The sequence below is a fragment of the Plecotus auritus genome (assembly GCF_963455305.1).
Source record: "Plecotus auritus genome assembly, chromosome: 2".
In the NCBI taxonomy this organism is placed as follows: Eukaryota; Metazoa; Chordata; class Mammalia; order Chiroptera; family Vespertilionidae; genus Plecotus; species Plecotus auritus.
Genome location: NC_137771.1, coordinates 793578 through 819900, shown reverse-complemented (window position 1 = coordinate 819900; position 26323 = coordinate 793578). Strand labels below are relative to the sequence as shown.

At 65.6% G+C, this 26323-nt stretch overlaps 2 protein-coding genes across 11 annotated transcripts in view; one reads left to right on the top strand and one right to left on the bottom strand.

Moving 5' to 3' along the window:
• Positions 1-3712: 3712 nt before the first annotated feature.
• Positions 3713-7271, top strand: FAAP20 (FA core complex associated protein 20). Of its 2 annotated transcripts, XM_080655479.1 has the most exons (4): positions 3723-3799; positions 4079-4229; positions 4309-4598; positions 6685-7118. In XM_080655479.1, exons 1-4 carry the CDS (start codon positions 3738-3740, stop codon positions 6755-6757), a joined length of 576 nt encoding a protein of 191 aa, XP_080511605.1. In that variant the 5' UTR covers positions 3723-3737; the 3' UTR covers positions 6758-7118. The 2 variants fall into 2 exon arrangements, with proteins under 2 accessions (XP_080511606.1, XP_080511605.1); XM_080655480.1 differs by lacking the exon at positions 4309-4598 and having other exon boundaries at positions 3713-3799; positions 6685-7271.
• A 1123-nt stretch (positions 7272-8394) lies between these two features.
• PRKCZ (protein kinase C zeta) overlaps positions 8395-26323 on the bottom strand; it is a 75670-nt gene continuing 57741 nt past the window's right edge. For all 9 annotated transcript variants that reach the window (XM_080652250.1, XM_080652251.1, XM_080652255.1 and 6 more), the window contains 10 exons: positions 24848-25036; positions 20642-20739; positions 15605-15691; positions 13053-13188; positions 12846-12933; positions 11161-11280; positions 10661-10740; positions 10311-10400; positions 9233-9348; positions 8395-9130 (listed from right to left, as the gene is read on the bottom strand). In XM_080652250.1, the coding sequence (XP_080508376.1) occupies positions 9043-9130; positions 9233-9348; positions 10311-10400; positions 10661-10740; positions 11161-11280; positions 12846-12933; positions 13053-13188; positions 15605-15691; positions 20642-20739; positions 24848-25036 (1092 nt within the window). In that variant the 3' untranslated portion in view covers positions 8395-9042. The remainder of the gene's footprint in view (positions 9131-9232; positions 9349-10310; positions 10401-10660; positions 10741-11160; positions 11281-12845; positions 12934-13052; positions 13189-15604; positions 15692-20641; positions 20740-24847; positions 25037-26323) is intronic.

The window sequence follows — 26323 nt, the reverse complement described above, 5'->3', positions numbered from 1 at the left end:
GAGAGGTGGGGACCTCCCGGGAGTGACCAGGTCCCTGTGAATGCCGGGAGGGTCACTGTCCAGGAGGCAGGTGGTGGCCAGGACAGGGGCTTGGAAATGAGGTCCCTGTCTCTCTCACCCCCAAGCGGCCCCTTGCCTTTGGGGCTCCTGGGGCGGGGCCGGAGGCTGTGCCAGGCCGTGGCTTTGGCCTGTGGACCTTGGCGGTCCCGGCCCTCGACGCCCACCCCCCGTCGGGTGAGGAGCCCTGGAGGTGGGTGGTCCCTGCACACCAGCTGTGCCCTCCGAGCCGCCATGTTTCCCAGGCAACTGACTCAACCCAGCTTGTCTGCCTGGTGCTCACACAGCCACGAGTGCCACCACCGGCTCCAGGCGGGCCCGCCTGCTTGGCACACCCGGCGGGCAGGTGGGGCTGAGCTGCGGGAGGCTGGGCTGGGGAGGAGGCGGCCGAGCCCTCGGGCACAGACCGGCACCCGGAGTGGCCGCTGCGCCGTCCCGACAGCTCTGAGCCGAGAGCACTGCCCGCCGGCCGCCGGTGTCACCGGGAAATTGAAAGGAATCGAACTGTGACCTCCTGGTTCAGAGGTTGACGCTCAACCCCTGAGCCACGCCGGCCGGGCTGAAGCGGGGCTTGGACAACCCCAGCTGACTCTGGCCGGGCCCCTGGGGCATCAGAGGCAGGCCTGCCCCTGCCCCCCGCCGCCCCCCAGTGGGAGCCAGGGGACCACCCACACCCCTGGTCCTGGGCAGTGGAGTTGCCGGGGGCGGGGGGGGGGGGGGAGAGAGGGCCCTGACGGTTACCGCTGACATCACCCTGATTCTGGGCCAGTGCCTCGGAGTGGGGGGGTCTGGCTCACCACCCACAAGGTCTCCGTGGTGGGCGAGGCCAGAGCACACGGTGAGGGCCCAGCACTGGGCGCTCCGGGTCCGCAAGGCCCTGCCGGACACGCCTGGCCCGTGGACCACTGCCTGCTCGAAGGGGAGGTGCCTCCTGTAAACACTGAAATATTCTCTGTAAACGAGGATTTCGGCTCCTGAAACGTGTGCTGGTCCGTCCCCGTGAGGCTCGTCCTGTCACCGTGACAGGTGGCTCTGAACACGGGAGCCTTTATTTTATTTTATTTTTTAAAAAATATATTTTATTGATTTCTTACAGAGAGGAAGAGAGGGATAGAGAGTTAGAAACATTGATGAGAGAAACATCGATCAGCCGCCTCCTGCACACCCCCTACTGGGGATGTGCACGCAACCAAGGTACATGCCCTTGACCGGACTCGAACCCGGGACCCTTCAGTCCGCAGGCCGATGCTCTATCCACTGAACCAAACCAGCCAGGGCCACGGGAGCCTTTAAATCAAATTCAGCTTTTAAACTTTCTCCAGCCCGGCCCCGGCCGCGGCCACGGCACCTCCCAGGAACACGGGGACCCTAAGATAGGACGAGAGGGGCTGTCATGGTGCACATGCTCCTGTCCCACCTCCTGAAGGTCCCTGTGGGGCCTGGGGGTTGGGGGAGGAGGTGGCAGCTGTCGGAAAGCAGAGCGAGGGGATGGGGGCTTCCTGACGGCTGCACCTGCTGTGCCGGCTCAGGGTGGCCCAGCTCCCTGCGGACGTGCCCCAGGCCCCAGGCTGCAGGTCTCCGTGGGGAAGGGGGTGGTAATCCTCACCAACCGGATGAAACCAGAGGGGAGAAGCCCAGGCTGACCCTCCCCCGAGCGCCAGGCCCTCAGGCCTCTGTGCCACTAGCGCAGGCCTGGCCTGGGGTCTGGGCCCCCTCCTCTGGCATCCAAGGAAGATCGGGTGCCCCTTCTGTGCGAAAGGCTAGAGAGAGGCTTGACCAGGCCCTGACAGCCCCTGGGGCCTGCACTGCCTGGGCACCTGCCCTCCTCCCAGCCCAGCGCCCTGGGTCCAGCTGAGGCCCCTCCCTGCTCCTGTCCCGCTCTGTCCCTCGGGGGACAGGCCCGTGAGGCCCGTGAGGTCCGTAGGGGAAGGGGCCAGAGTGGCCGGGACGAGGAGGACCCTGGCGCTTCGTTCTGGGCCCAGTTCAGGACCTGGCTCCTCACCAGGTGTCTCCGCAGTCTCCCAGCCCGGGAGCTGGGCACACAGTGGTCACCACACTGGCCGCCACCGGGAGGCTGGCAGGGCCGTCCTCTGCCTCAGGGAGGCCTGGCGCCGCCTCCTGGACGTCCCCGCGCTGGCGTGCGACGTGTGGTGACACTTCCAGGACAGGCTCTGCAGCCAGGGCAGCTGGGACCTGGGCAGGGAACCCGGGCACAGCTGTCGGGGAGTCCTCCGTGGGCTGGCACCTGCCATGGCCAGAGCGGGGAGCCCCTTCGCCGTCCAGGGGCCTGAGCCAGAGCTCCTGCCATAGCTGACCCACTCACTGAGGGGCTGTCCTCCCGCCACCGGGAGGCTCTGGGCGTGAGGACCCCGCCGGTGTTCCCGGGGTCTCCGGACCCGTCCCCGGCGCAGGCAGTGCTCGGAGCTGCGCGGAGGCCGACCTGTGTCCGAGGAGGAGGACCGCACACTGGAGTGGCCCGCACTCGGGGACGGGGCCTGGGCCTGGGCTGGGGGAGGCCAGACATGGGGCTCGGAGGGCGGATGGTGCTGTGGAAGGGGCTGAGGGGGCTGGGACAGTGCCCTGGGAGCCCCTGCAGAAGTGGGTGCAGAACAGAGCCCCACTGCTGGGCTGGGGAGACAGACACGCTGAGTCCCAGCCCCCAAGTGACAGCTGCGGTGTCCACACAGAGCAGCCGCCCACCCCCCCCACACACACCCTGCGGGTCTCCCCAGGGCCACCTCAGGCCCACAGGCAGGGCTCTGCAAGGTCGGGCGTGGGAGAGGCTGCGTGGGCCTCTGCTGCCACCAAGTGGCCATCCAGCGGAGGCTGGGCGATGGGCCCGCCAGGAACGAGGGGAGCCCCGCCCTGGCCCTCCCCGCCAGGCCCCCAGGCCCCCCAGGCCCTCCCCCAGCCCCCACCCCCCGCCAGGCCCATGCCCTGGCTGTGTCACGTCACCCCGGTGACGGTCCTGGGAAGGCCAGCGGGGTCTACAGAGCTGGGAGCTGAGGTTTGGCTGTCCCCGCAGCGGGAAAGGGGGGCGGGGGGGGTTGACTGGAGGGGATGGGGTGCAGAACCAGCGTGACTGCCTGTCCACTTCCTCCTCCTCCCAGGCCTCGGCTGACCCCAGCTCCCGCCCCGCACCCCTTCCTCGGCGGAATTATGGTTCCTGAGCCCGCTCTCCCGGCCTCAGTCTCCCTAAAGGTTGGAGTCGGGACGCCTTCTGCTCTGACAGGGTCACAAAGGCCAGGGCACCTCATGGCCAGAGGGCAGGCCGAGGGGTCTCCCAGGGGACGCGATCCAGCGCGCAGGCGGGGAAGGTCGGGTCAGGCTGGGGCGGGAGTTGGGGTCCCCTGCGCACGTCCTGCAGGGGTCCGCGCGGAGCTCCATGGCCAGGGTCCAGCCCTGCCCGACAGGGATGCCCGGCGGGGGTGGGGCCAGTGTCCGGAGCTAACATTGGGGGCGGGGCCAGTGTCCGGGGCTAACATTGGGGGCGGGCCCAGTGTCCGGGACGGAGGCGGAGCTAACATTGGGGGCGGGGCCAGTGTCCGGGACGGAGGAGGGGCTAACATTGGGGGCGGGGCCAGTGTCCGGGACGGAGGCGGGCCCAGAGCCGAGGGCGGGCCCAGTGTCCGGGGCGGGGTCCACCGGCATTTCCGCCGGACGCGCGAGCTCTGGGGAGGATGGAGGCGCCGCGGAGGCCTCGGCTTCGGCTGAGCCGCCGGAGGCTGCCCTCCGGGGGCGGGTGAGGCCGGGGTCCGGGGCTTCAGGGGGGACAGGTGGGAAGTGGGGAGCAGCCGGGTGGGCGGCCCATGTCCCCATGGCCGAGCCGTGGCCAGTGTCACTCCCCCACGTGCTTCCTGGTGCTCGCCCCTCCCCGCGGAGTTCTCCCTACACCCCCTCCGGCCCCGCCCTCCGCGCCCCGGCCGGCGCCTCCCTCCCTCTGCCCCCACGCCCCACGCTGACTGCTCCCCGCTGGGTCCCCCCTCAGCTGACACTCGGTCCCCCACCCGGTGCCGCCCAGGCCCCCGAGGCCCCGCTCCCGGTCCCCCCTGGACAGCGACAGCGCCAGCACCGGCGAGCGCGCGCAGTTGTGGGCCGAGCTGCTGCGCACGGTGAGCGCGGACCTGGGTGTGGACGGCGAGGTGCCGCCGCTGCCCGCCTTTCCCGCCGAGGTGCGTGCGCCGGGACCGACGGAGTGACGGGAGTGGGGGGGCCTCCCGGAGGAACGCCGCTGACGACCCCGTTCCGCAGGAGCCCAGGCAGGACCCCGCGCGCGCCGCGTCCCCCGAGGTCTTCACCGTGGGATCCGAGACCTTCTCCTGGACGCCCTTCCCGCCGGCCCCGCGGGGAGGAGAGGGCCTCGGCTGCTCCTACCGGGTGCTCCGCGGGGCCGGCGGGCGCCCGGGGTCCCCCGCCCCGTCCTTGCTAGGATGCCCCCCGCCGGAGCCCCGCGAGGTGCCCCCGGCCCCGGAGCGTCCGGCGGGGGGTGGGGCCCAGACTCTGCAGAGCTGCCCCATGTGCCAGGCCGACTTCGCACCCGGGTGAGTGCCCTGCCCTGGGCCTCCCCCTCCGCCCACCTGGGACCCCACACACAATCAAGAGCAGGTCCAGTTCAGAACCTGCCGTCCACTCCCTGCACCCGGCTAAGAGGTGCCCGAGCTGGGCTTTAGACCTTCAAAGTAACTTATTTTGTAAAAGAAACGTATTTTCATTGATTTAAAAAAGGAAGAGGGGGGAAGAGAGAAACATAAATGATGAGAATCATGGACCGGCTGCCTCCTGCACACCCCACACTGGGGATGGAGCCCGCAACCCGGGCACGTGCCCTTGACTAGAATGGAACCTGGGACCCTTCAGTCCACAGGCGAATGCTCTATCCACTGAGCCAAACCGGCGTCCGGCTGTTTTTATTTTTTTAAATATATTTTATTGATATTTTACAGAGAGGAAGGGAGAGAGAGAGAGAGTTAGAAACATAGATGAGAGAGAAACATCGATCAGCTGCTTCCTGCACACCTCCTACTGGGGATGTGCCCGCAACCCCGGCCCGTGCCCTTGACCAGAATCGAACGTGGAACCTTTCAGTCTGCAGGCCTACGCTTTATCCACTGAGCCAAACCAGTTAGGGCTGTTTTTTCTATTTTAAAAAATCCAACATATATTGTTACTCCGTATTCTAAGGGGGAGTTGGAATCCAACTTTGCTAAGTTAAAGTGCCCGGCTTGTGGGCTGGGTGTCACACAGCAGAGGACACAGCGGTGGGAGTCATGGGGTCGTGATGGGGAGAGGACCTTGGGGAGGGTCCTGGTCGGGCGCAGGGAGTGGACCTGCTCCCGATTGTGCGAGGCCTCGTCCCTGCACCTCCAGAAGCCGAAGCAGCGAAGGGAGTGGGTTCCAGACTCAGCAGCTGGGACGCAGGCAGGACCCTTCCAGACAGTGGTCCACACACATGGGACAGCCCTGTACAGGAGCCACTTCAGACACGATTTCTTTCCTTTTCTACGTTTAAGGTTTTTTTTAAATTGAGTTTTAGAGAGAGAGGGAGAGAACCATCCACGTGGAAGTGAAACAGATCAGCTGCCTGCTGCGCACCCCCTACTGGGGACCTTGGGGGTCGAGCCCGGAGCCGCGGCTTGTGCCCTGACCGGGAATTGAACCAGCAACCCTTCGGTGCCCTGGGTGATGCCCAGCCAACCGAGCCACTCTGGCCCGGGCGGACACGGTTTCTCACCCGGAGATGAACCCCCGGCAAAGTCAGAATGGAGGCTCCTCTCGCCTGACCTTTTACTGGAAACAAATCTTTTGAGAGCCTGGTGTTGTGGGGAGCCCAGATGGCACCCCTTCAGCCTCCCCTGCCCAGGTCCAGGCAGCACCCAGACAGCGTGGAGTAGAAGCCGAGAGGGCTGGTGTGGGCGAGGCGGCGGCTGTCCTGGGGGCGCCGGGGGGGGGGGGGGGGTTGCCGTCCTTCCTGTGGGGCTGTGTCCCTGCCCCTCGTGTTATGGCAAAAGGCCGTCCTCGTCCTCAGCAGCTGCTGTGACCCTGGCTCAGCAATGGGCCTGTCCTGGCTGGGAACGTGGCCAGTTGATCGTTGTGATCCTGGCAGTGCCTCGGCCGGGAGGCCCCTGCGGGCAGGGAGAGGGCGTCTGGGCTGCCAGCAGACCTCCTCCCTGGTGTGGTCACGGGTGTCCTCGGGCCTGCAGGGCTCCTGGTGTCTCCCAGCCCCGAGGTGGGCCCGCCACTACTGGAGACCCGGCCTGACCGGGGAGCTGTCGGGCCTCCTTCCTGCGTTACCTTTGTGGACAGATGGGCTCTCCACTCAGCTACAGGCACCAGTTCCCCAGGGGCTCAGGGTGCCCCAGCCTCGGACGCAGGAGCCTGAGAATGCGCGTGCCACAGGGTCTCCCGATGTCACCTGTCCAGGGCGCACTCAGAGCCTCTGACCGGAGAACAGGACATGGAGAGGCCTTTCCTGGCTGGGCGACCCCTCCTCCCAGACCTCCGCTCATTTCTGACCAGCCAGGGAGCCCCTCGGGGTTTCTCCGTCCTCGCGAAGAGCCGGTGCGCGCAGTGGAAGCCCGGGGCAGGCACCTCCCGTCCCATGAGTGACCGCCCGCCTTTTCCTTACAGGCTGGCCCAGCTGGACATCGACAGCCACCTCGCCCAGTGCCTGGCGGACAGCACAGAAGACGTGGTGTGGTGAGTGCCCGCACGTCGCTTGCCAGGACCACTGCCCTGCACACAGCCCATGAGAAAGCCGAAGCTACACATCGGAACATGCCACTGTGGCCCGGCTGGCGTGGCTCCGTGGTTGAGCATCCACCTGTGAACCAGGAGGTCAGGGTTCGATTCCCCGTCAGGGCACTTGCCCGGGTTGCGGGCTCCATCTGCAGTGTGGGGTGTGCAGGAGGCAGCTGATCAATGATTCTCATCATTGATGTGTCTACCTCTCCCTTCCTCTCTGAAATCAATTAAAATATATTAAAAAAACACACACACAGCCGAAACCGGTCTGGCTCAGTGGATAGAGCGTCGGCCTGCGGACTGAAGGGTCCCGGGTTCGATTCCTGTCAAGGGCATGTACCTTGGTTGCGGGCACATCCCCAGTAGGAGGGTGGGCAGGAGGCAGCTGATCGAGGTTTCTCTCTCATCGATGTTTCTAACTCTCTATCCCTCTCCCTTCCTCTCTGTAAAATATCAATAAAATATATATATATAAAAAAAAGCACACACACAGAAACCTGCTTCCTGGAAACACTTGCTTTTAAAGAAAATAACAGCGCTTTCATGAAGGTCTTTAATGATGTGTAGGACAGAGCGGCCATGGCTGTGGTGGGTGAGTGTCCGCCACAGGACAGCGGGGCCACGGCCCCTTTAGTTGTACAAAACCACAGGACGTGGGGATGGGCCACTAGCCAGCGTCAGGACATGTGACTCTAAACCTCAGGCCAACGCGCCCTCCACCTGCTTTACTTTATGAAGCAACGGCTGGGTGTACCCCCACCACGGAGCGCAGCGCTACCCACGTCAGCCAACCCAGCCACCGGGAGCGATGCCTCACGCGGACACATCCGGGCCCGGCGCTGCCATCACTGTGCACAGCGCAGCGCGGAGGAGAAAGGCTCCCCTCCCAGGTCACCGGCCCTCGCCAGTCCCGACTGACCACTGAGCTCCGATCCAGGCTCTGCTGCTGGACGCCCGTGAGGCCGAGCCGGCTCTAGGGCTCTGCCCTGTGCTCCCGGTCTTGGTCCTGGTCAGCGTTTCCTGGTGACACTGGGTCTGGCGGACACAAGTCTCCATGATGCATGAAGGCTGCTCTGCAACTCGGGGGTGGGCCGAGACCCCAGGGTGGGGACGGGGTGCAGAGCCACGCCTTCCTGCCCCGGTTGCCCCGAGCGTGAGCACCGGGCTTGCTGACCGGGCAGCGTCTTGGCGTTGGCTGTTCCTCCCATCATCTCCTGCCCCGATCGCCAGCCCCGCCCCAAGGAGGCGCAGAGGGGTCTGGGGTGCGGCCGTGCTCACGCCGGACGCTGGGGGACGCGGTGTCCAGCTGACGTGCTAGGGACTTAAAAACCCAGAAGGTGCACCCCTTTCTACAAAACCTTCCGTCTGGCTTTCCCGCGGCCCCTTCACCCGAGGAGGAGGGTGGCGGGAGCGTGCCGCCCGCTCGCAGACGGGGAGCCGGCCCTGCTGGTGCGCAGGGAGCCTGCGGGTTCCGGGTTCTACGCCTCCGCCCGTCACACACGCACCTTAAACGTCCCAATTCTGAGCCTCACCGGAACCGACACCACCACGCCCCCCGATCTAACACGTGACACAAGACATCAGGTAGGCACTGCGCAGTGTTTGCAGAAATATATTTTGGGCAGATTTAGTTTCCAGTTTCCTCGTCTATTTTGGTCTCCTGCTGCTCCGGTGAGCAACCGTTACCGCTCCACCGGCCGACGTTCCCGGCCAGGCTGGCGCACCGGCGGGACCGCGGCACGGGCGGGCGAGGAGTGACGTCAGCGCCAGACCCCACGGCTACTCACCTGCTCGGTAGGAAAATACTTGTTAAATATTAACAACAGGAACTTACCGGGACTTAGAAAACCTTCCGCATAAAGTTCTCCGCCGCGGGCGCCTGGACTCCCGTCCCGCCCACGCGCGCAGGCGCTCCCGCGGCCGGAAAGAAGGCAGCCGGGGCGTCTAACCATCGCACGTTTATTCCTCGGGACATGACAGGTGAGTCCCCGGCGGCGCGGCCGGGCGGTTTCTGGAAAGTGTGCACCTTCGAAATCGAGGGCCCGTGTCTCCCTCGGACGCGGTCCCCGCGGGCCTCCGTGCCGCAGGCACAAGAAGCAAGTTCTCCGGCGGCGCGGGCCGGGCTGCGGGACTGTTCCGCCCGAGGCGCCGGGTGCGGTCCCGGCGGCGTCCTCCCGGCATGCATGCGCGGCGGCGGCGAAGGCGCGGGTCATTCACAGGCGAGTGTCCACCGCCCCGGACGCCTCACACGGACTCCTCGGTGGAGAGCAGCAGCGGGTTGATGTACTCGAACCCCTCGAACTCGGACTGGTCGATCCTCTTTATGACGTCCCTGCGGGCAGGGCGGAGGCTCGGCTGCCGGGGTGCCCTCCGCCCCCGCCCCCCCACGCCCACGCCCCACGCAGGACGGTCCCCGCGGCCCGCCCGGGCTTACTCGTCGTCGGGGGTCAGCTGCACGGGCTCGCTGGTGAACTGCGTGTCGAAGTTGTCCAGGCCGTAGTCGTCCGTGATCTGCGGCTGGAAGGGCGGCAGCGCCTGCTTCTTCTCCAGCTGGGGACACGCGAGAGGTCACGTCAGGGTCCCCGTCCTTGGGCGGCTCCACAGCCCGCGACCGGGAGGCACACAGCCTTTCCACGTGCCCGAGACCCAAGGGCCCCGAGCGCAGCGAGAACGCGGGGCCAGCAGACGCCCACCCGCTGGGGCCTCGAGAAGCTCAGACCCCGCGTGACGGGCAGCAGCAGGCCCGTCGGTGATGGGGTGAGCCCACCGCACCCCTGGGCACATTCTGGGCCCACAGCGGCCAGTGAGCTTTTGGGGGCCTGACAACGACCACAGGTGCTGCCAGAGAAGCGGTGAGGACACGGGGGCTGCGAACCCCTGTGCTGGCGCCGAGCCGCAGGGGCCTCGGATCCTGCCCGGAACCTCCCACCACACGTGGATGGGGTCCCTTCCCCACCCACAAACGCTGGCCCACGTCCTGTGCGTGGGAAGTGCCCCCGGGGAGGCCCACGCCAGTCACCCCAGAGCGGGGCTGTCTTCACACCCCAATTCAAGCTGAAGTTCGACATTCACTTCATTAATATAATTTGTTTTCCTCCAAAACGTCACCTTTTAAAGGCCCTATTTCAGCAACTCTGCAACCGCGTGTGTATTTTCAAACCAACCGGGTTCCTTTCTCCTTTAATACCAGGAACCACGGCCAAACTCAGGCGCCTTGAATTCCTGGGGTGCCTCCGGGGGTGGGCGCCCGGCTTTAGAAAGCACCTTCCCCTGGACCGCCCGGACCTGGGGCCCCGCACAGACTCACCACAGGGTGGTCGCAGGCCAGGACACCCCCACAGAACCCCGGGCGGCATGGCCAGGAAGCACCATCCCCAGGGGCCTATCGGGTCCCCCCCTCTCCCTGTCTGTCACATGTGGGCTCCAGGTCACCCCCAGCCCCGCCCAGGGCAGCACCCACCACGCCCTCAGGCCCGCAGAGGGGAGGGGACCCCAATGCTGTGGCGCATTACCAGGTCCCAGTCTATGCTGCGGAAGAAGGCGTGAGACTTGATGTCGGAAAATCCAGTCTGTGGCCGGCAGCCGAGCCTCTCTTTGGGGTCCTGAGGGTCAGAGTTCAAATGAGGACCGGTCAGCCCCCGCGCTTGGCCCCAGCACCGCCCGCCTCCTCGCATGGTCTCTTTGGTGTAACCCCTCGTTCTGTTTTGTGGGGTGTGGTCCGAGTCGCCGGTTCCAGGCCGAGCTGGACCAGGAGGCAGCTCCCACCCGGCGAGGCCCCCAGAGCCCCGGGAGGGACCGAGCCGGTGGTGGAGCCTCGGCCCCGAAGGGCGCGGGACCCCGGGCGCCGCCGCCGCGAGCGTACCTTGTTCAAGAACCCCTTCAGGACGTGGGAGGCCTTGACGGAGAGGAACCGGGGGATGCGAATGGGCTTCTCCAGGATCACTGCAAAGGGGGTCGTGGTGAGAGGCCGCGTCCCCGCCAGCCCCCCGTCTGCTGTGCCACAGTGAGGGAGCCCCAGGCAGGGCCCCGGGACCTTCCCACAGCCCAGCGGGGTCTGCCACCCACAGGCCCGGTACCCGTGGCAGAAGGTGCTCATCTCGGATGAACCACAGTGTCCCGGGCCCTTCCGCACTCGGCCGCCAGAGGGCGCCACAGGGACAACCGAGGTCGGGGCCCAGGGGCGGGGCCCAGGATGGCAGGGAGCCCCAGGGTGGCTGGAAGGGGCATGGCCTGGCTGAGCCCCCCCTCCCCCAGCCCAGCCCAGGCCTCCAGGGAGCATGTGGCCAGGCAGGAGGCTCAGGAGAGCCGCGGGCACGCAGGTCCTGGTGGGGACTAGCCTGGGGCCCTCCGGCCCCGCCTCACCTTGGAACAGGTAGTCCTCGGTGTTCATGTCGGGGTTGTCGGTGATGATGTCGAAGGGGGAGCGCCCGGCCATCATCTCGAACATCAGGACGCCCAGCGCCCACCAGTCCACGCTGAACCCTGGAGGAAGCACAGGCCTGTCAGCCGTCCGGGTGCGACGCGTCCCCCACCTCCCCCGTCCGCGCCCTAGGGCCGGCCTTTCCTGCTTGCAGGGCTGCTCACCCCCACCCGGCTCTGCCCCGGAGTCTGGGCTGTCCCCTGGCCTTGCAATCCACGCCGCACCTCCAACCGCGCGCGTGCGCGCACACACACACACACACTCATGCCACATACCCCACTCCCCCACCCCCATGCCACACACACCTCCCCCCACACACCCTCAAAACACACACACACTCATACCACACCCCCCACCCACACACATCCACACACTCATAACACACACACACACACACACTCATGCCACATACCCCACTCGCCCACCCCCACCCACACATACTCATAACACACACACTCTCATACCACACCCCCCGCCCACACACACACACCCACACTCATAACACACACAAACACCCATGCCACATACCCCACGCCCCCACCCCCATGCCACACACACCTCCCCCCACACCGCACATACTCGTCACAAACCCCCCCCCCACACACATTCTCATACCACACCCCACCCCTCTACCTCCACACACATACACCCCACACACACACCACACTCCCCCACACACCTCCCCCACACCACACACACTCGTCACACCATACACACACACCACACACACACACTCGTCACACCACACACACACTCGTCACACCACACACACACCTCCCCCCCAACACACACACATAAAGCTGAGCCGATGGGTGGGACGGCTGTGCTTTCTCGTTCCTGCTCTTGTTTGCGCGGCCCCTTCTCTGACACGTGCCCACGGGCTTCCTCCCTCCCTGTGACACGTGCCCACGGGCTTCCTCCCTCCCTGTGACACGTGCCCACGGGTTTCCTACGCTCCCTATTTCGGCTTCACGGCCGAGCACAGCTGACTGACCTGCGGGAACGTCTGTGGGGGCAGGGAGCCCGCTGCAGGGGTGTGGGGGTCTCTCTCTGGAGCCAGTGACCTGCCCTCTCTGGCTGTTACGTCAGGGTAGTGGCCCCCGTGCCGCCCACCCTGCCTACCCCCCTTCCAACGACAAAGAAACGGCTCAGAAACACGTGACGGCTCGTCTGGGAGACACTTCGTGGAAAATGCGGCCCCGGCCCCGCCATCGCCCGTCCGCTCCCCGAGGGGCACGGGTGGGGCGGGCCGTGTGCTCAGGCAGGGCTCTGCTCAGCGGTGAGGGCGGGTTCCTGCCTCCGCCCTGGCAGCACCCGCTGTCTCGGGGCACGGTCTGTCCTGGCTCTGCGCGCCTCTCCCCCTCCCAGCCCTCAGGGCTCCGCGTTAAGAGGCCTCCTGCCCAGGGCCCTCCTCCGGGCACCCTCGGGCGAACACCTGAGACCACCGGTGGGGCTGAGGGGCTCCAACAGGGCAGAGGGCAGAGGGCGGCCCGGGGCTGGGCACCGGGAAGGGCGTGGATTTCAGGTGTGACCTGGTCAGTGAGCCCTCCCTCTCCCCCTGTGACCATGTCCCCAAGAGGGGAGCTCCTGGAGGCCCCCCCGCCCCCCCACACTGTGGCCGGCTCACCGTACTCCTCTCCGCGCAGGATTTCCGGGGCGATGTAATTGGGGGTCCCGCAGAACGTGCTCGTGGTGTCGCCGGGGCCCAGGCCCTCCTGCAGGGACAGAGGTGGTTACCAGGAGGGAGGACGGCCTCCGATGGACCCTGCCGGGGGCCCTGTGCCTCGGAGAGAACCCCCGGGGCCAGGCGGGGGCGGCGCGGGGCGGCGCTCGCCTTGCACATGCCGTAGTCCGTCAGCTTGATGTGGCCGTCGGCGTCCAGGAGGACGTTGTCCAGCTTCAGGTCCCGGTAGATGATGCCCCGCTCGTGCAGGAAGTTGAGGGCGATGCAGATCTCCGCGGCGTAGAACCTGGCGGGGGACACGCTGGTCAGCAGGAGTCCGCAGGGGCCGCGGCGAGGCCCGGGCGCACGGCACTCTCTCGCATCGGCTGACGGTGCTCAGGGCCCCCAGGACTGGAAAAGATGCTCAACCTCCTAGTTGCCAGGGAAACGCACATCAAAACTACAATGACGCCCCCCCCCAGGGGTGGGGACGTGAAAGGGGCGGCAGTGGGGAGGGGCCGGGAGGAACTGAAAATAGAACGCCCACACAACCCAGCAACCCACGTCCGGGGGCGCAATCGAAGAACTAGAAGAGGGTCTCCAACAGATGCCTGCCCCCTCGTCCAAGCATCCCCCCACTCGCCAAGAGGGGGCAACAGCCGGGGTCCCTGGCTGGACAGATGGGCAGACAACACGTGGCCCATCGCCCACGGGGAAATCGCCTGAAACAGGAACGGGGCTGCGGGGCCAGCGAGGCTCAGTGGTGGAGCGTCCACCTATGAACCAGCAGGTCAGGCACAGGTCCCCGCTGCAGGCTCAACCCCCAGGAGGGGGCGTGCAGGAGGCAGCCCATCCATGACCTCTCTCAGGATTGATGTTTCTCTCTCTCTCTCTCTCCCCGCCCCCACACACACTTCCTCTCTGAAGTTAACATATATTTTTTTTAAAAAAAGCCCAACTCAGAAGGACAGAGGCTGTGTGATCCCACTCCCCGGAGGACCCTGGAGGAGTCAGGTCCAGGGACAGAGAGTAGACGGTGGTGCAGGGGCCCGGGGAGGGGGCGGGGGTGAGTGTGTAATGCGGACAGAGTGTTAGTTGGGAAGATGGAAAGTTCTAGAAAGGATGGAGGTGCCGGCTGCACAGCAATGTGAAAGTGCTTGATGTCCCTGAGCTGTGCACGCAGAAGTGATGAGCAAGGTAAACTTTATGTCCTCTGTATTTCCCCAAAGTTAGGAAAAGGTGAGTGTGCGGGAGTGTGCGATTTTTGATGTATTAACTGCCTTTCCCCTCTAAGGTGACTCAGAGCGGCGGGAGCTTTGTCCAGCGAGGAAATGAGGAAAGAGAAAACGGTGAAAACAGGAAAGCGAGGGTGTGGACCAGAGGCCGCGGCCGCGAAAAAGTGGGCCACGCAGAGAGGAAGGGGCGAGCGTCCTTCCCTTCCTGCTGGTTAGAAAGAACAGCGATCCCTGTCTGTGCCCCGATGCCTATCTGTGCCCCGATTCCTCCGTGCCCCGATCCCTCTGTCTGTGCCCCGATTCCTCTGTGCCCCGATCCCTCTGTCCGTGCCCCCATCCCCCTGTCTGTGCCCCGATCCCTGTCTGTGCCCCGATTCCTCCGTGCCCCGATCCCTCTCCCTCTGTCTGTGCCCCAATCCCTGTCTGTGCCCCGATCCCTGTCTGTGCCCCGATTCCTCCGTGCCCCGATCCCTCTCCCTCTGTCTGTGCCCCAATCCCTGTCTGTGCCCCGATCCCTGTCTGTGCCCCGATCCCTCTGTCTGTGCCCCGATCCCTCTGTCAGTGCCCCGATCCCTGTCTGTGCCCCGATCCCTCTGTCTGTGCCCCGATCCCTCTGTCTGTGCCCCGATCCCTCTGTCTGTGCCCCGATCCCTCTGTCTGTGCCCCGATCCCTCTGTCAGTGCCCCGATCCCTGTCTGTGCCCCGATCCCTGTCTGTGCCCCGATTCCTCCGTGCCCCGATCCCTCTGTCTGTGCCCCGATCCCTCTGTCAGTGCCCCGATCCCTCTGTCTGTGCCCCGATCCCTCTGTCTGTGCCCCGATCCCTCTGTCTGTGCCCCGATCCCTCTGTCTGTGCCCCGATCCCTGTCTGTGCCCCGATCCCTCTGTCTGTGCCCCGATCCCTCTGTCTGTGCCCCCATCTCTGTCTGTGCCCCAATCCCTCTGTCTGTGCCCCGCAAACCCGGCTCTGCGTCGTGTGGAACAGCAGGGAAGCCGGCCCCGGCCCCTGGAGCTCAGGCAGAACCTGCCCCACTTGGGGAATGAAAGGGCGAAGCCCGCAGCACATGCCCGGAACCCGCTTCCCTGCAGGCTCCGACACCTGCCACACGCGGGAGAGCGGGCACACGCCCCCCCAAACTCACTCCTCTAGCAGCTCCCGGCTGACCTGGCGGAGGTCCCGGTCCGCCCCCGGCCCCACCCACCTGGCCCCCTGGGCCCTCCCACCTGACAGGCCCGGCCCCACCCCTAACCCCACCCACCTGACAGCCCCCAGGTCCCACCCCTAACCCCACCCACCTGACAGCCCCCAGGGCCCCACCCCCTGGCCGCCCCAGCCCCTCCCACCTGACAGCTCCCAGTCCCACCCCCTAACCCCGCCCACCTGGCCCCTCCCACCTGACAGCCCCGGCCCCGCCCCCTAACCCCGCCCACCTGGCCCCCTCCCACCTGACAGCCCCGGCCCCGCCCCCTGGCCGCCGGCCCCGCCCACCTGGCGTGCTCCTCCGGAAGCTTGCGCTGCCTCTGCATGTGGAACATGAGGTCCCCGCCGTTGACGTACTCGATGACCAGGAACAGCCTGGCGGGAGAGAGGGCGCCGAGCTGAGGCCACTCGCCAGGAGACGTGCCCGAGGACCCTGGGGCCGGTCCCCTGAGCTGCTCCTGGGTCAGGGGGGAAGCGTCACCCTGAGACGTCCGGGGCCCTGCTGTCGCCCATTCTAACCCCCACTTCTCACCCACTCACTCGTGGGCTTTAGAACGCGGGCGGGGGGACCCCCTGTGTCAGGAGGGAGCCCCCTGGGAGCCTGGCCGAGGCCCAAGCACACACAGCACCCACTGGGGGGGCTGCTCTCGCACTGCACGTCCCCGTGTCCCCCGGGGCCCACAGGACCCGGAAAGACGCTCAGCGTCCCCGTTGTCAGGGAAACGCAGATCTGGATCACCGCAAAGGCTCTGGTGCTGACAGCAGCTCTTTGCTCTCCAAGCGGAGCGAGGTCTGCCTCAGGGCAAAAGGTAAAAATAAGATGGGGCCGTGGCCAGAGGCCCGCAGGGGAGGCGAGGCCTGGACACCCGGGGACCAGCTCCCCACGTCAGAGGAAGGGCCATGAGAGGAGGGCCAGGTGCACCGGGGCCAGGGGAGGGGATGTCGAGGCCAGTGAAGGCCCCTGTGCGCTGAGTGCGATGGGCTCCGGGGAGGGGACAGTGGGCGCCCTGCGGGGAGAGGGTGAAGGCCAGAAGGGGGAGGCTGCAGGTGCAGGAACAAGGAAAGGAAGGAAGGAGCGGGTGGGCCTTGGGCGGAGCCTGGTCCCTGTGCCCAGGCTGAGCCCAGTATAAGGACGGGAGCAGCAGGCCTGGGGCCGGGGGGTCAGTGCTGACCCGGCCGCGGTGACTCTGGGGCGCGGTCGAGGGGCTGCTGGGGTCAGGCCCACGCTGCAGGGTCCTGGGCGTCACAGAACCACCACGACCGGATCGCATCGTCCGATGCGCACCCGTCTCCAGCCGTTTCTTTCCGGGTGAGCTCTTTATCAAACTGAGTCAGGTCCCATTTTAAAAAACGAATTCCCGCACGACTTTCCAGAAACACCCTGCTGAGGGCAGCTCTCGGATTTGGAGGTCGCGGCTCCACGGGGGCGTTCGGGAGGGAGGTAGAGGCCCTTCTTGGGGTCACAGGGCACTTTGGTCTTGCTTCTGTCCCCGCCTCCGGAGGGCGGGCTCCGAGCGAGAGGCAAATAACCGCTCAGGCAGGGAGGTGGGAACTGCAGGACGGAAAGGGTTCATCCCCGGAGGATGCCAGGTGGGAGGGGCCGCGGCGGGGGGGGGGGGGGCGCCACAGGGACCCAGGTGTCCCGGGACCTGCAAGCCCGCATCCCGATCAACATGCGAGACAGTTGGTTCTGAAGCCCACGAGGGGAAATAAGCAGCAAAGACACAAGCAACACGGAAGCAACACATGGACACGGACGCGGCGCGGGCAGCACGTAATGCAGGGAGCGCGCACGGAGGTCTCCTCTGGGCTCCGGGCTGCATGTTAGCGCGGGTGAGGTGTTTTGTGGTTTTTTGTTTTTTTTTAAAATATATTTTATTGATTTTTTACAGAGAGGAAGGGAGAGGGATAGAGAGTCAGAAACATCGATGGGAGAGAAACATCGATCAGCTGCCTCCTGCACACCTCCCACTGGGGATGTGCCCGCAACCAAGGTACATGCCCTTGACCGGAATCGAACCCGGGACCCTTCAGTCCGCAGGCCGATGCTCCGTCACCAAGCCACACCGGTCAGGGCGTTTTGTGGTGTTTTTAACGCTATTGTTTCACGTGGTTTCTGACATTCTTGAAAGCAGTTTCAGGTCCATCCTGACAAAGGAGCCCCAGGCTTCGTCTGGGCCCAGGCCTGGCCCGAGGGAGGCGCTGTCCTGGGAGGGACCCGGCCTGGCAGGGCGTCCGGATGGACGAGGAGGCGGCGCCGTGGCCTCAACGCCACGCGTCCTCCAGGTCGGGCCGGGGACGTCAGGCACCAAGACAGCACCTCCTTGTGGGGCTCGCACCCCCGCTCCTCCGCCCCCAGTGACTGACCCCCAACGCGTCCTGTCCCCAAGCCGCCTCCAGTCTAGGCAGAAACAACCAACCAGTCCCCTCATGGTGTGTGTGTGTGGAGAGGGTGTGGGGGGGTCCCCAGCGACAGGAGGACTCGGCCCCAGGCTCCGTGCACAGAGGCCGCGCCCCGAGGGCCCCTCTCTGTCCAAGGCATGGGGTGATGCCCAGAGGCCACCAGCCTATGCACTCGACACAGAAATAAACCCCGAAACACCTCCAGTGCCCGGCCGAGCCACAGTCACCCCAGGAAGACGGGTGTCTCCCGCGATGTGCTCACGGCCCGGCCGCCAGCCTGGGGTCCTGCTCCGGACGCCGGGCCCAGAGGACAGGGCGCACACCTGCCTCGGAGCCGTCACCAGGTGTCAGAGAACAGGCTGAGGCGTCGGTGCCGCCCGCCTGCCGCCCGTCACTCACGCTGCTCTGCTCTGGGTTAAACTGTGACAGTAACAGGCGCACCGCGTCGGCAGGTGCGGTGACTCACGCGCCCACGGAGGACGCATCGGCTGTCAGTCACGGGCGACTGTGCCCGGGTCACGGCCTTTCGCCCGTCCCTGCTCGCAGCCACACCCCCACCAGCGCCTCCTCCTATCACCACACCTACCGAGGGTCGAAGGCCGGCGGCCTGCACTGGCACACCTGCTCCCTGCTGCCACCCGTCCCCCCAGGGCGGCTGACCGCTCCCCCGAGGCCGCGCCTCCCCCTCTACATCCCCCCACCCCACCTTGCCAACTCCCCGGGCGGGCACTCAGGCACCAGGTCCCTCGTGTCCAGCGAAGGCAAGTCTCGGTGCCGTTTACAGAGACCGAGCGGAGCGGGGCCGAGTGTCCCCGACACGGAGCGATGGGCGCCCTCGCTTTTTAAGAGCAAAACCCATCCCGGCTACGAGGTTAAACAGCAGCAGCTCAGCCGCCACTGGGTCTCAGTGGTGCCCTGTGGCCTGTGCCCTGGGGCCTGTGCCCTGTGGCCTGTGGCCTGGGCTGGTGTGGAACCGCAGTCCAATGCGCAGGAGGTGGGGTTTGCTAAAAATAGTGATTTTAGCCACACCCTTAGGATCGTCTCCCTGAAACGGCTTAGCGGGAAGCAGTGAGCCGTGTGGGCGGCTGGCCGCTCACTTTAATTTGCTGCTGTCTGGAGGGTGTGGCTGACGGTGCAGCTGTGGGATGTGGTTTCCCAGAGCACCATGTTTGCTTGGCACTAAAACACCCTGTGCTGCCGGAGCCATCCGGTACCTGTGGTGACACCAGTGCCGGCCTGAGACGGGCGACCACCGACAGGTGACCTCCCAGCAGCAGGTCACCGCCCCCCCCGGTATGCCGTGAACTTATCCCACGGCCAGAGGCAGGCATCCCTGCTGTCCCTGTTCCCAGGGAGGGGACCCCGGGCGAGGTGGCACGGGCGGGGAGGGGACCCCGGGCGAGGTGGCACGGGCGGGGGAGGAGGGGCGGGGGAGGAGGGGGGAAAGGGGAGCCGGCGCCCGCCCAGAGCCTCTGCTAGGACTGATGATCAGTGTCTGCAGGGGACGTAGGCGCTGCCCACACGCACCCTTCCCGGCTGTCTGTTCAAGGCGTCCTTCCCCGTGTGCAGCCCCGTCCCAGCCCAAAGCCGGGCCCGCCGGCAGACACCCCGGTGCAGCCCGTCTGGCGGAGGGACCCGCTCCCACTCCCAGCAAACCCGCCAGCCCAGATGCGAGCGGGACCGAGCTCTGCTTGGAGCTGCGACGTCGCCCTCGCCCCTCCTAACAGGCGATTTGGCAAATCCAACAGGTGCTCACTTCACATCTGTGCCAAGAACTGACTGCACCTTGGACACAGGGCCTCTGACCCGAGGCCGGCCTCTGCGGGTGCAGGTTCTACGAGTCGCATCGCACAGCCCACGGGCCTGGTCCCGTGACACAGCCCGCAGACGCCACGTCCCGGAGAGGCCACGCGTGCGCACCCGCTACCCCTGGGCGGGCGGCTGTGACTGCCGAGCACCGAGGACCAGCTCCGAGAGCAAGCGGAGTGGCCCCGTCTCCCTGGGGCCACAGGGACACCCGACCGCACGGGGACGCCCCTGGCCGCCGGCTCCCGGGCCGAGCGCGAGGCTCTGTGCTCGGAGGGCGGTGAGGGAAGCCAGGTTGGGACCTTCGCCCCTTGGACCTCCACGCCTGCAAGTTCGTGGAGTGCAATTCACCAAACACCAAGCCAGTGCTTTCCTGGACTCCAGTGAGGGGGGCGGATTGGGGTGCACTCCCTCCTGGGCCATCCCTAACCCAGGAGGCTGTGGTCGGCGCTAAATGGAGGCGGGGGGGACCGTGTGCGTGTGACTGAGGAAGCCGGCCTGTCACTTCCCGGCGAGCCCCAGGACGAGGGGAGGCGAGCGAAGGACGGGGCTACCGGTCAGGCAGCCGGCAGAGTCGGACAGAGCAGGCAGCGGGGCGGTCACAGCGACGGGTCCACACGCCCAGACAGTGCAGAAGCCGTTCAGAAAGGAACCGGGGAGCCCCGGAGCCCGGGAAAGACTCTCCAGAAACATCCGACGAGGAAGCCGCTAAGGCTCTGCCTGCCCTGCCGTGCGGGGAGGCACCAGACAGGTAGGTGCCCTTCCGGCAGCAGGTCCCCCCGCCCCCGCATGCCGTGTGCCCAAGTCCGGCTCAGCTCCCAGCGGGGGACGGGCAGCCTGTGGGGCCCAGGGACCCGGCTCCCCGGAGGCTGTGGCGGGTTCAGGCAGGAGAAGGGGGAGCTGAGACGTTCAGGAGGTGGAATCTGTGATCCGGGAGGGACAGCCAGGGGCTCTGTGCTCACGGGCATGACGTACTCGGGGTCCGGATGAATGACGTTCACTCACCGTGACAGCAGCCAATGAGAAGGAAGCTCGCAGACAAACCCAACCCCCACACTCGTCCCTGGGAGAAGCCTGCTGGCACGGGAAGCGGCGGGCCGGCCCAGCCCTCCCTACCTGCTGGTCGTCTGGAAGCAGGAGTGCAGGCCGACCAGGAAGGGGTTGCTGGACGCCTGCTCGAACACATGCTTCTCCGTCTGCACCCAGTCGATGTCCTGGAACAGAAGCCAGGGGTCAGGGGGCGCCTGACCGCCCGCAGGCAGCCCGGGGAAGGGATACTGCGTCTCCCCTCGTGGGGGGCAATGCAGAGAAAGAGAGAAAGAAACACCCATTTAGAGAGAGATCAGCACCATCACCATCTCCAGTCCCATCCCCACCTTCCCCACATCATCCCTTCACCATCATCACCGTCACCCCTTACTACCATCGCCACCTCTACCACCATCACCATCTCCAGTCCCATCAGCACCTTCCCCACATCATCCCTTCACCATCATCACCGTCACCCCTTACTACCATCGCCACCTCTATCACCATCACCATCTCCAGTCCCATCAGCACCTTCCCCACATCATCACTTCACCATCATCACCATTACCATCACTATCACCGTCATCACCGTCACCCCTTACTACCATCGCCACCTCTATCACCATCACCATCACCCATTACTACCATCGCCACCTCTATCACCATCACCATCGCCACTTCTATCACCATCACCATTACCCATTACTACCATCGCCACCTCTATCACCATCACCATCACCTATTACTACCATCGCCACCTCTATCACCATCACCACCACCACCACCACCACCACCTATTACTACCATCGCCACCTCTACCACCATCACCATCTCTAGTCCCATCAGCACCTTCCCCACATCACTTCACCATCACCACCACCACCATCACCATCACCATCACCACCACCACCATCACCACCACCATCACCTATTACTACCATCACCACCTCTACCACCATCTCCAGTCCCATCAGCACCTTCCCCACATCATCACTTCACCATCATCACCATCACCATCACCATCACCATCATCGTCACCCATTACTATCACCACCACCACCACCACCATCACCATCACCTATTACTACCATCGCCACCTCTACCATTACCATTTCCAGTCCCATCAGCACCTTCCCCACATCACTTCACCATCATCACCATCACTATCACCATCACCATCATCGTCACCCATTACTACCAGCACCACCACCATCACCCATTACTATCATCACCATCATCACCATCACCATCATCACCACCACCATTACCAGCACTATTACTACCATCACCACCTCTACCACCATTACCATCTCCAGTCCCATCAGCACCTTTCCCACATCATCACTTCACCATCACCCATTACTATCACCACCACCACCACCGTCACTGTCACCCATTACTACCATCGCCACCTCTACCACCATCACCATCATCACCACCACCATCACCGTCACCCATTACTATCATCACCACCACCATCGCCACCTCTATCACCATCCCTTTCACCATTATCACCATCATCATCACCATCTCCACTGTGTTCACTACCATCACCATCACCTCATCTCCATTCGTCACCGTCTCCACCATGGGCAGCATCATTCTCCATCATCTCACAACTGTCATTACCACCGTTCCTACCACTGCCCCAGCTGTGTGTGGCCTTGGTCACAGGCTCTCTGTGCTCCCGTGACAGCCTTGGGAGGCGGGTATCACCCCCCGCTTAGGGCACAAGAAAACGAGGGGCGGGGGGTTACGCAGATTCCGGAGTCCCATGCCCATCCCCCAGCACCACCCCGCCCCCAGGGCCGCCGCTCCCGGTCCTGGAACTGGGGGAAGCCCCTCTTCCCTCCACCAGCAGGAGACCTCTGGGTGGAATGGCTCCAGCCCCATCCGTCCACGCAGAGGTCCCTGCTCCTCCTGTCCCGACCTCCCGACTTGCTCGTGCAATGGCTGCTGGGCAACTCCACACGGCCTCCCCCTGCAAGCCAGGCCTCCACAGAGCTCGGGACCAGCCCCGCCATCTGCTCACCCAGGCGCTCAGGCAGGGCACCCTGCTGGTCGCCGAGCCGCCTCCTCCCTCCCAGGTGGAGATCAGCCCAGGTTCTTCCGCCCGACTGCCCGGCCTCCTGGCCTCCCTCCTGCCTGCACGCTTCCCTCCTACCCGCACGCCTCCCTCCTGCCTGCACGCCTCCCTCCTGCCCACTGGCCTCCCTCCTGCCCGCACGCCTCCCTCCTGCCCGCACGCCTCCCTCCTGCCCGCACGCCTCCCTCCTGCCCACTGGCCTCCCTCCTGCCCACACGTCTCCCTCCTGCCCGCTGGTCTCCCTCCTGCCTGCATGGCCTCCTCCTCCCTCCTGCCCGCTGGCCTCCCTCCTGCCCGCTGGCCTCCCTCCTGCCCGCTGGCCTCCCTCCTGCCCGCTGGTCTCCCTCCTGCCCGCATGCCTCCCTCCTGCCCTCATGGGCTCCTTCCTGCCCACACGCCTCCCTCCTGCGTGCTGGCCTCCCTCCTGCCCGCTGGCCTCCCTCCTGCCCGCACGTCTCCCTCCTGCCCACACGCCTCCTCCTGCCCGCTGGCCTCCCTCCTGTGTGCTGGCCTCCCTCCTGCCCGCTGGCCTCCCTCCTGCCCGCTGGCCTGTATTCACAGTCCCAGGGATTAGCATGGGAACATCTCTCTTTGGGGGCCATTAACCAGCCCTCTGCTATCAGGGCCCCTATAGCCCTCTGTCCAGGCCCAGGCTCATGGCCACCGGACACCACCGTCTCTCACACACGCGCGCGGGAACACACTCGCTCCCACACGCCAACTCCGGGCTCCCGCTCTTCTCGAGGGACCACCTGAAAGCCCCCCTCGGCCTCTGGGCCCACAGCGGACGACGCAGAGGCTGAGCACGCACACCGTGGCCCCTCTTCCGGGCACCTCTTCCCTACAAACTGCCTCACGGTTCCATTCATTCTCCGTGGGCCGCTGAGCTGGGAGGGCCTGCAACACCCAGCCTGAGGGGCAGCCACGCCACTCACGTGAGCTCAGCGCTCGGGGCTGAGGGTCAGCTGGGCAGCCTGTGCCCGGCCCAGAGGCACCCTGCGGGGGGACGGGCGTGAGCACTCAGCCCCAACCCCAGCCCCAGCTCTGCCCTCACGCGTGAGCCGGGTGGGGGCTGTGACCCAGCCACAGCAACGGGTCACGGCCCCCCGACATGGGTCTTTTCTCTGCGTCTAGACACAGGACCTGCATCGGGGTGCAGGGGAAAAAGACCCCCCGTGCATGAAGCCAACCAGCCCAGGAACGAGCAAGGCTCAGTATCTCTAGTCACTATGGCAACACAGCCAGGACCACAGTAAGAGGTCACATCACGCCACCAGGACCGCGTCAACCAAACCCAGAACCGGGTCCTGGGAGGGGCTGGGAGCGGGCCCCGCAGGAGCGTGAGGGAGCAGCTGCGGGAGGACGGGCCGTGGCTCCTCCGACAGGTAAGCGCGGACTTACCTACGACCCAGCAATTCCACTCCCGGGAAGACCCCGAAGGACTGAGAACAGAGGCCCTGACAGGTCCCCGTGCGCGTGTCCGCCCAGCTCTCCTCACGGCAGCCGGGGTGGGTCAACTGGCGTCCACACCCCGCTGACTGGCCCACCCCAGGGGCCCGCCCGCGCGCTGGAACGTTACGGGGCCGTGAAAAGGAGGGGAGCCGAGGCACAGCGACCCCGGGAGGAGCCTGGAGCAGGACACTCAGGGCGAGAAGCCAGACACGAAGGCCACGCGTGGGACCCTGTGTGCACGGGACCCTGTGTGCACGCAACGCCTGGAACAGCAACCCCAGACAGAGAGCAGGGGGGCGGGGGGCGGGGCCGGGCGGGGGCTGCTAACAGGGACGGGGTCTCCTGGCCGGGGATGAAATGTCCTGGCACTGGGGAGAGGTGATGGAGGGACCACATTACAACATTGGTGGGGGGCGGGCGGGGAGTGCTCAATGCCACTGGTGCGTGCACCTCAGAGTGGTTACAATGGCAAATTCCGTGTGTGTTTCACTTCCACTAAAAGAATGAAGCCGACGAAGCCAGAACTAACATGCACACAATAAACTGTGACGTGCACTCCTGTGGCGCCCCCCGTGGCCCCCACACGTGGTGCTCCGTGGCTCTCCCTCCTGTGGCTCTAATTCCTGTGGCTCTCCTGTGGTGCCCCCCGTGGCTCTCCCTCCCAGGATGCCACCTCCCCGTGAGACTCCGTGGCTCCCCCCCGTGGCACCTCCTCCCGTGGCACCTCCTCCCGTGGCACCCCGCAGCCGGCTCACCTCGTCGTCATGCACCAGCTCCTTCTTCACCACCTTCATGGCGTAGATCTGGTCGTTCTTCTTGAGCCGCACCAGGAGGACCTTGGCGTAGCTCCCGCGCCCGATGACCCTGATGAGGTCGAAGTCCTGCAGCCCCAGCCCCTGAGAAATCTTGATGCCGTCCATCCCGTCGATGACCGGCTTGAGGTCCTGAGTGGGAAGGTGGGGGACAACGGAGAGGAAAGGGGGAACTTGTGGGATTCAGGGGAGCATGGGGCATCCCTGCCAACCCCAACAAAGGCCCGCGCCGACCCTCCCGCCACCCCGCTTGGGAGAAGAGCCGAGAACTACGGACGGGGCAGCTTTCGGCGGAAGGAGCTCGAAACCCCAAAGCTCTTCATTTCCAGAGACCGCGGCCCGGCCCCAGCCGCCGGCGGCCCGTAGGGATCCGGGATGCGGGGTGCGTGGGGGCGGCCTCGCTGGGACTGAGGAGGTGACCGCAGGCTCACGTGCCCCAGGGCATCCGGGCTGCGGCCTGGAGCTGCCTGGCCCTCCCCGGCCATCACTAGCCCTCGACTCCAAAGCGAGAATGACTGGGACGCGTGCTAAGAGGGAAGGGCACCCGCTGCCTCCCTTCCTGTGGACCGGCTGCCTCCCGCACGCCCCGCTCTGCCCAGGACCCTGGGGGCCAAGGAGGTAAGTGGCTCTGAATGGCGCACACGCATCACGGGTAGGAGACGGGCCGGGACATCCGGGGGTCCCCTGGGAAGTGGCCCGGGGCGGCTCCCCGAGGCTTGTGGTCAGAGGTGAGCACCGGCTGTGTGGCCAGTTGCCCTGCTCACGAGGGCACCTCCACGGTGCCCATCACCAGCGCTGCCCGGAGGCCACGCGAACCCCAGGCCCGAGCCAGGGTGGGGGGGGGTGGGGGGAGGAACAGGAAGGGCAGCGGCGGGTCTGCCCGGCCAGGACCCTCTCGGGCCTGAGGACCACCACCAGAGTTTATAAAAAGGTCCGAGTATCCGGTCTTCCCACCAGTCCTGGGACAGAACTCCTAAACCCCCAGGAATTTCCCAAGTGCCACAGGTCTTTTGTGATGCTAATGAGGCGACTTTGGAAAGCCCCCCCATCACCTGGGCGGGGCGGTTGCCCGGGAAACCACCGCGGAGAGATTGAGGTTGGAAGGTGGGAGGGTGGGAACTTGCAGTCCCACAGGGAGGGCGGGACCGAGCTCACTCTCTGCGGCCCGTGTGGGTGGGCTCAATCCTGCCTGAGTAATGAAGCCCCACAAAGCCCCCAGGGCAGGCGGAGACCATCCAGGCTGACAAACAGGTGCCGCTTCGGGGAGGGCGACCCCCCCCCCCGAGAGGCCTGCGACCTACAACCCTGTGAGCCGCTCTGCGACAGGCGGCTGCCGGCAGCACCCGTGACAAGCTGTCCTGTGACCTGCACGGGAGGCGGGGGGTCTCCTGGCCCCGAATCCTCCCCCCCCCCCCCCCC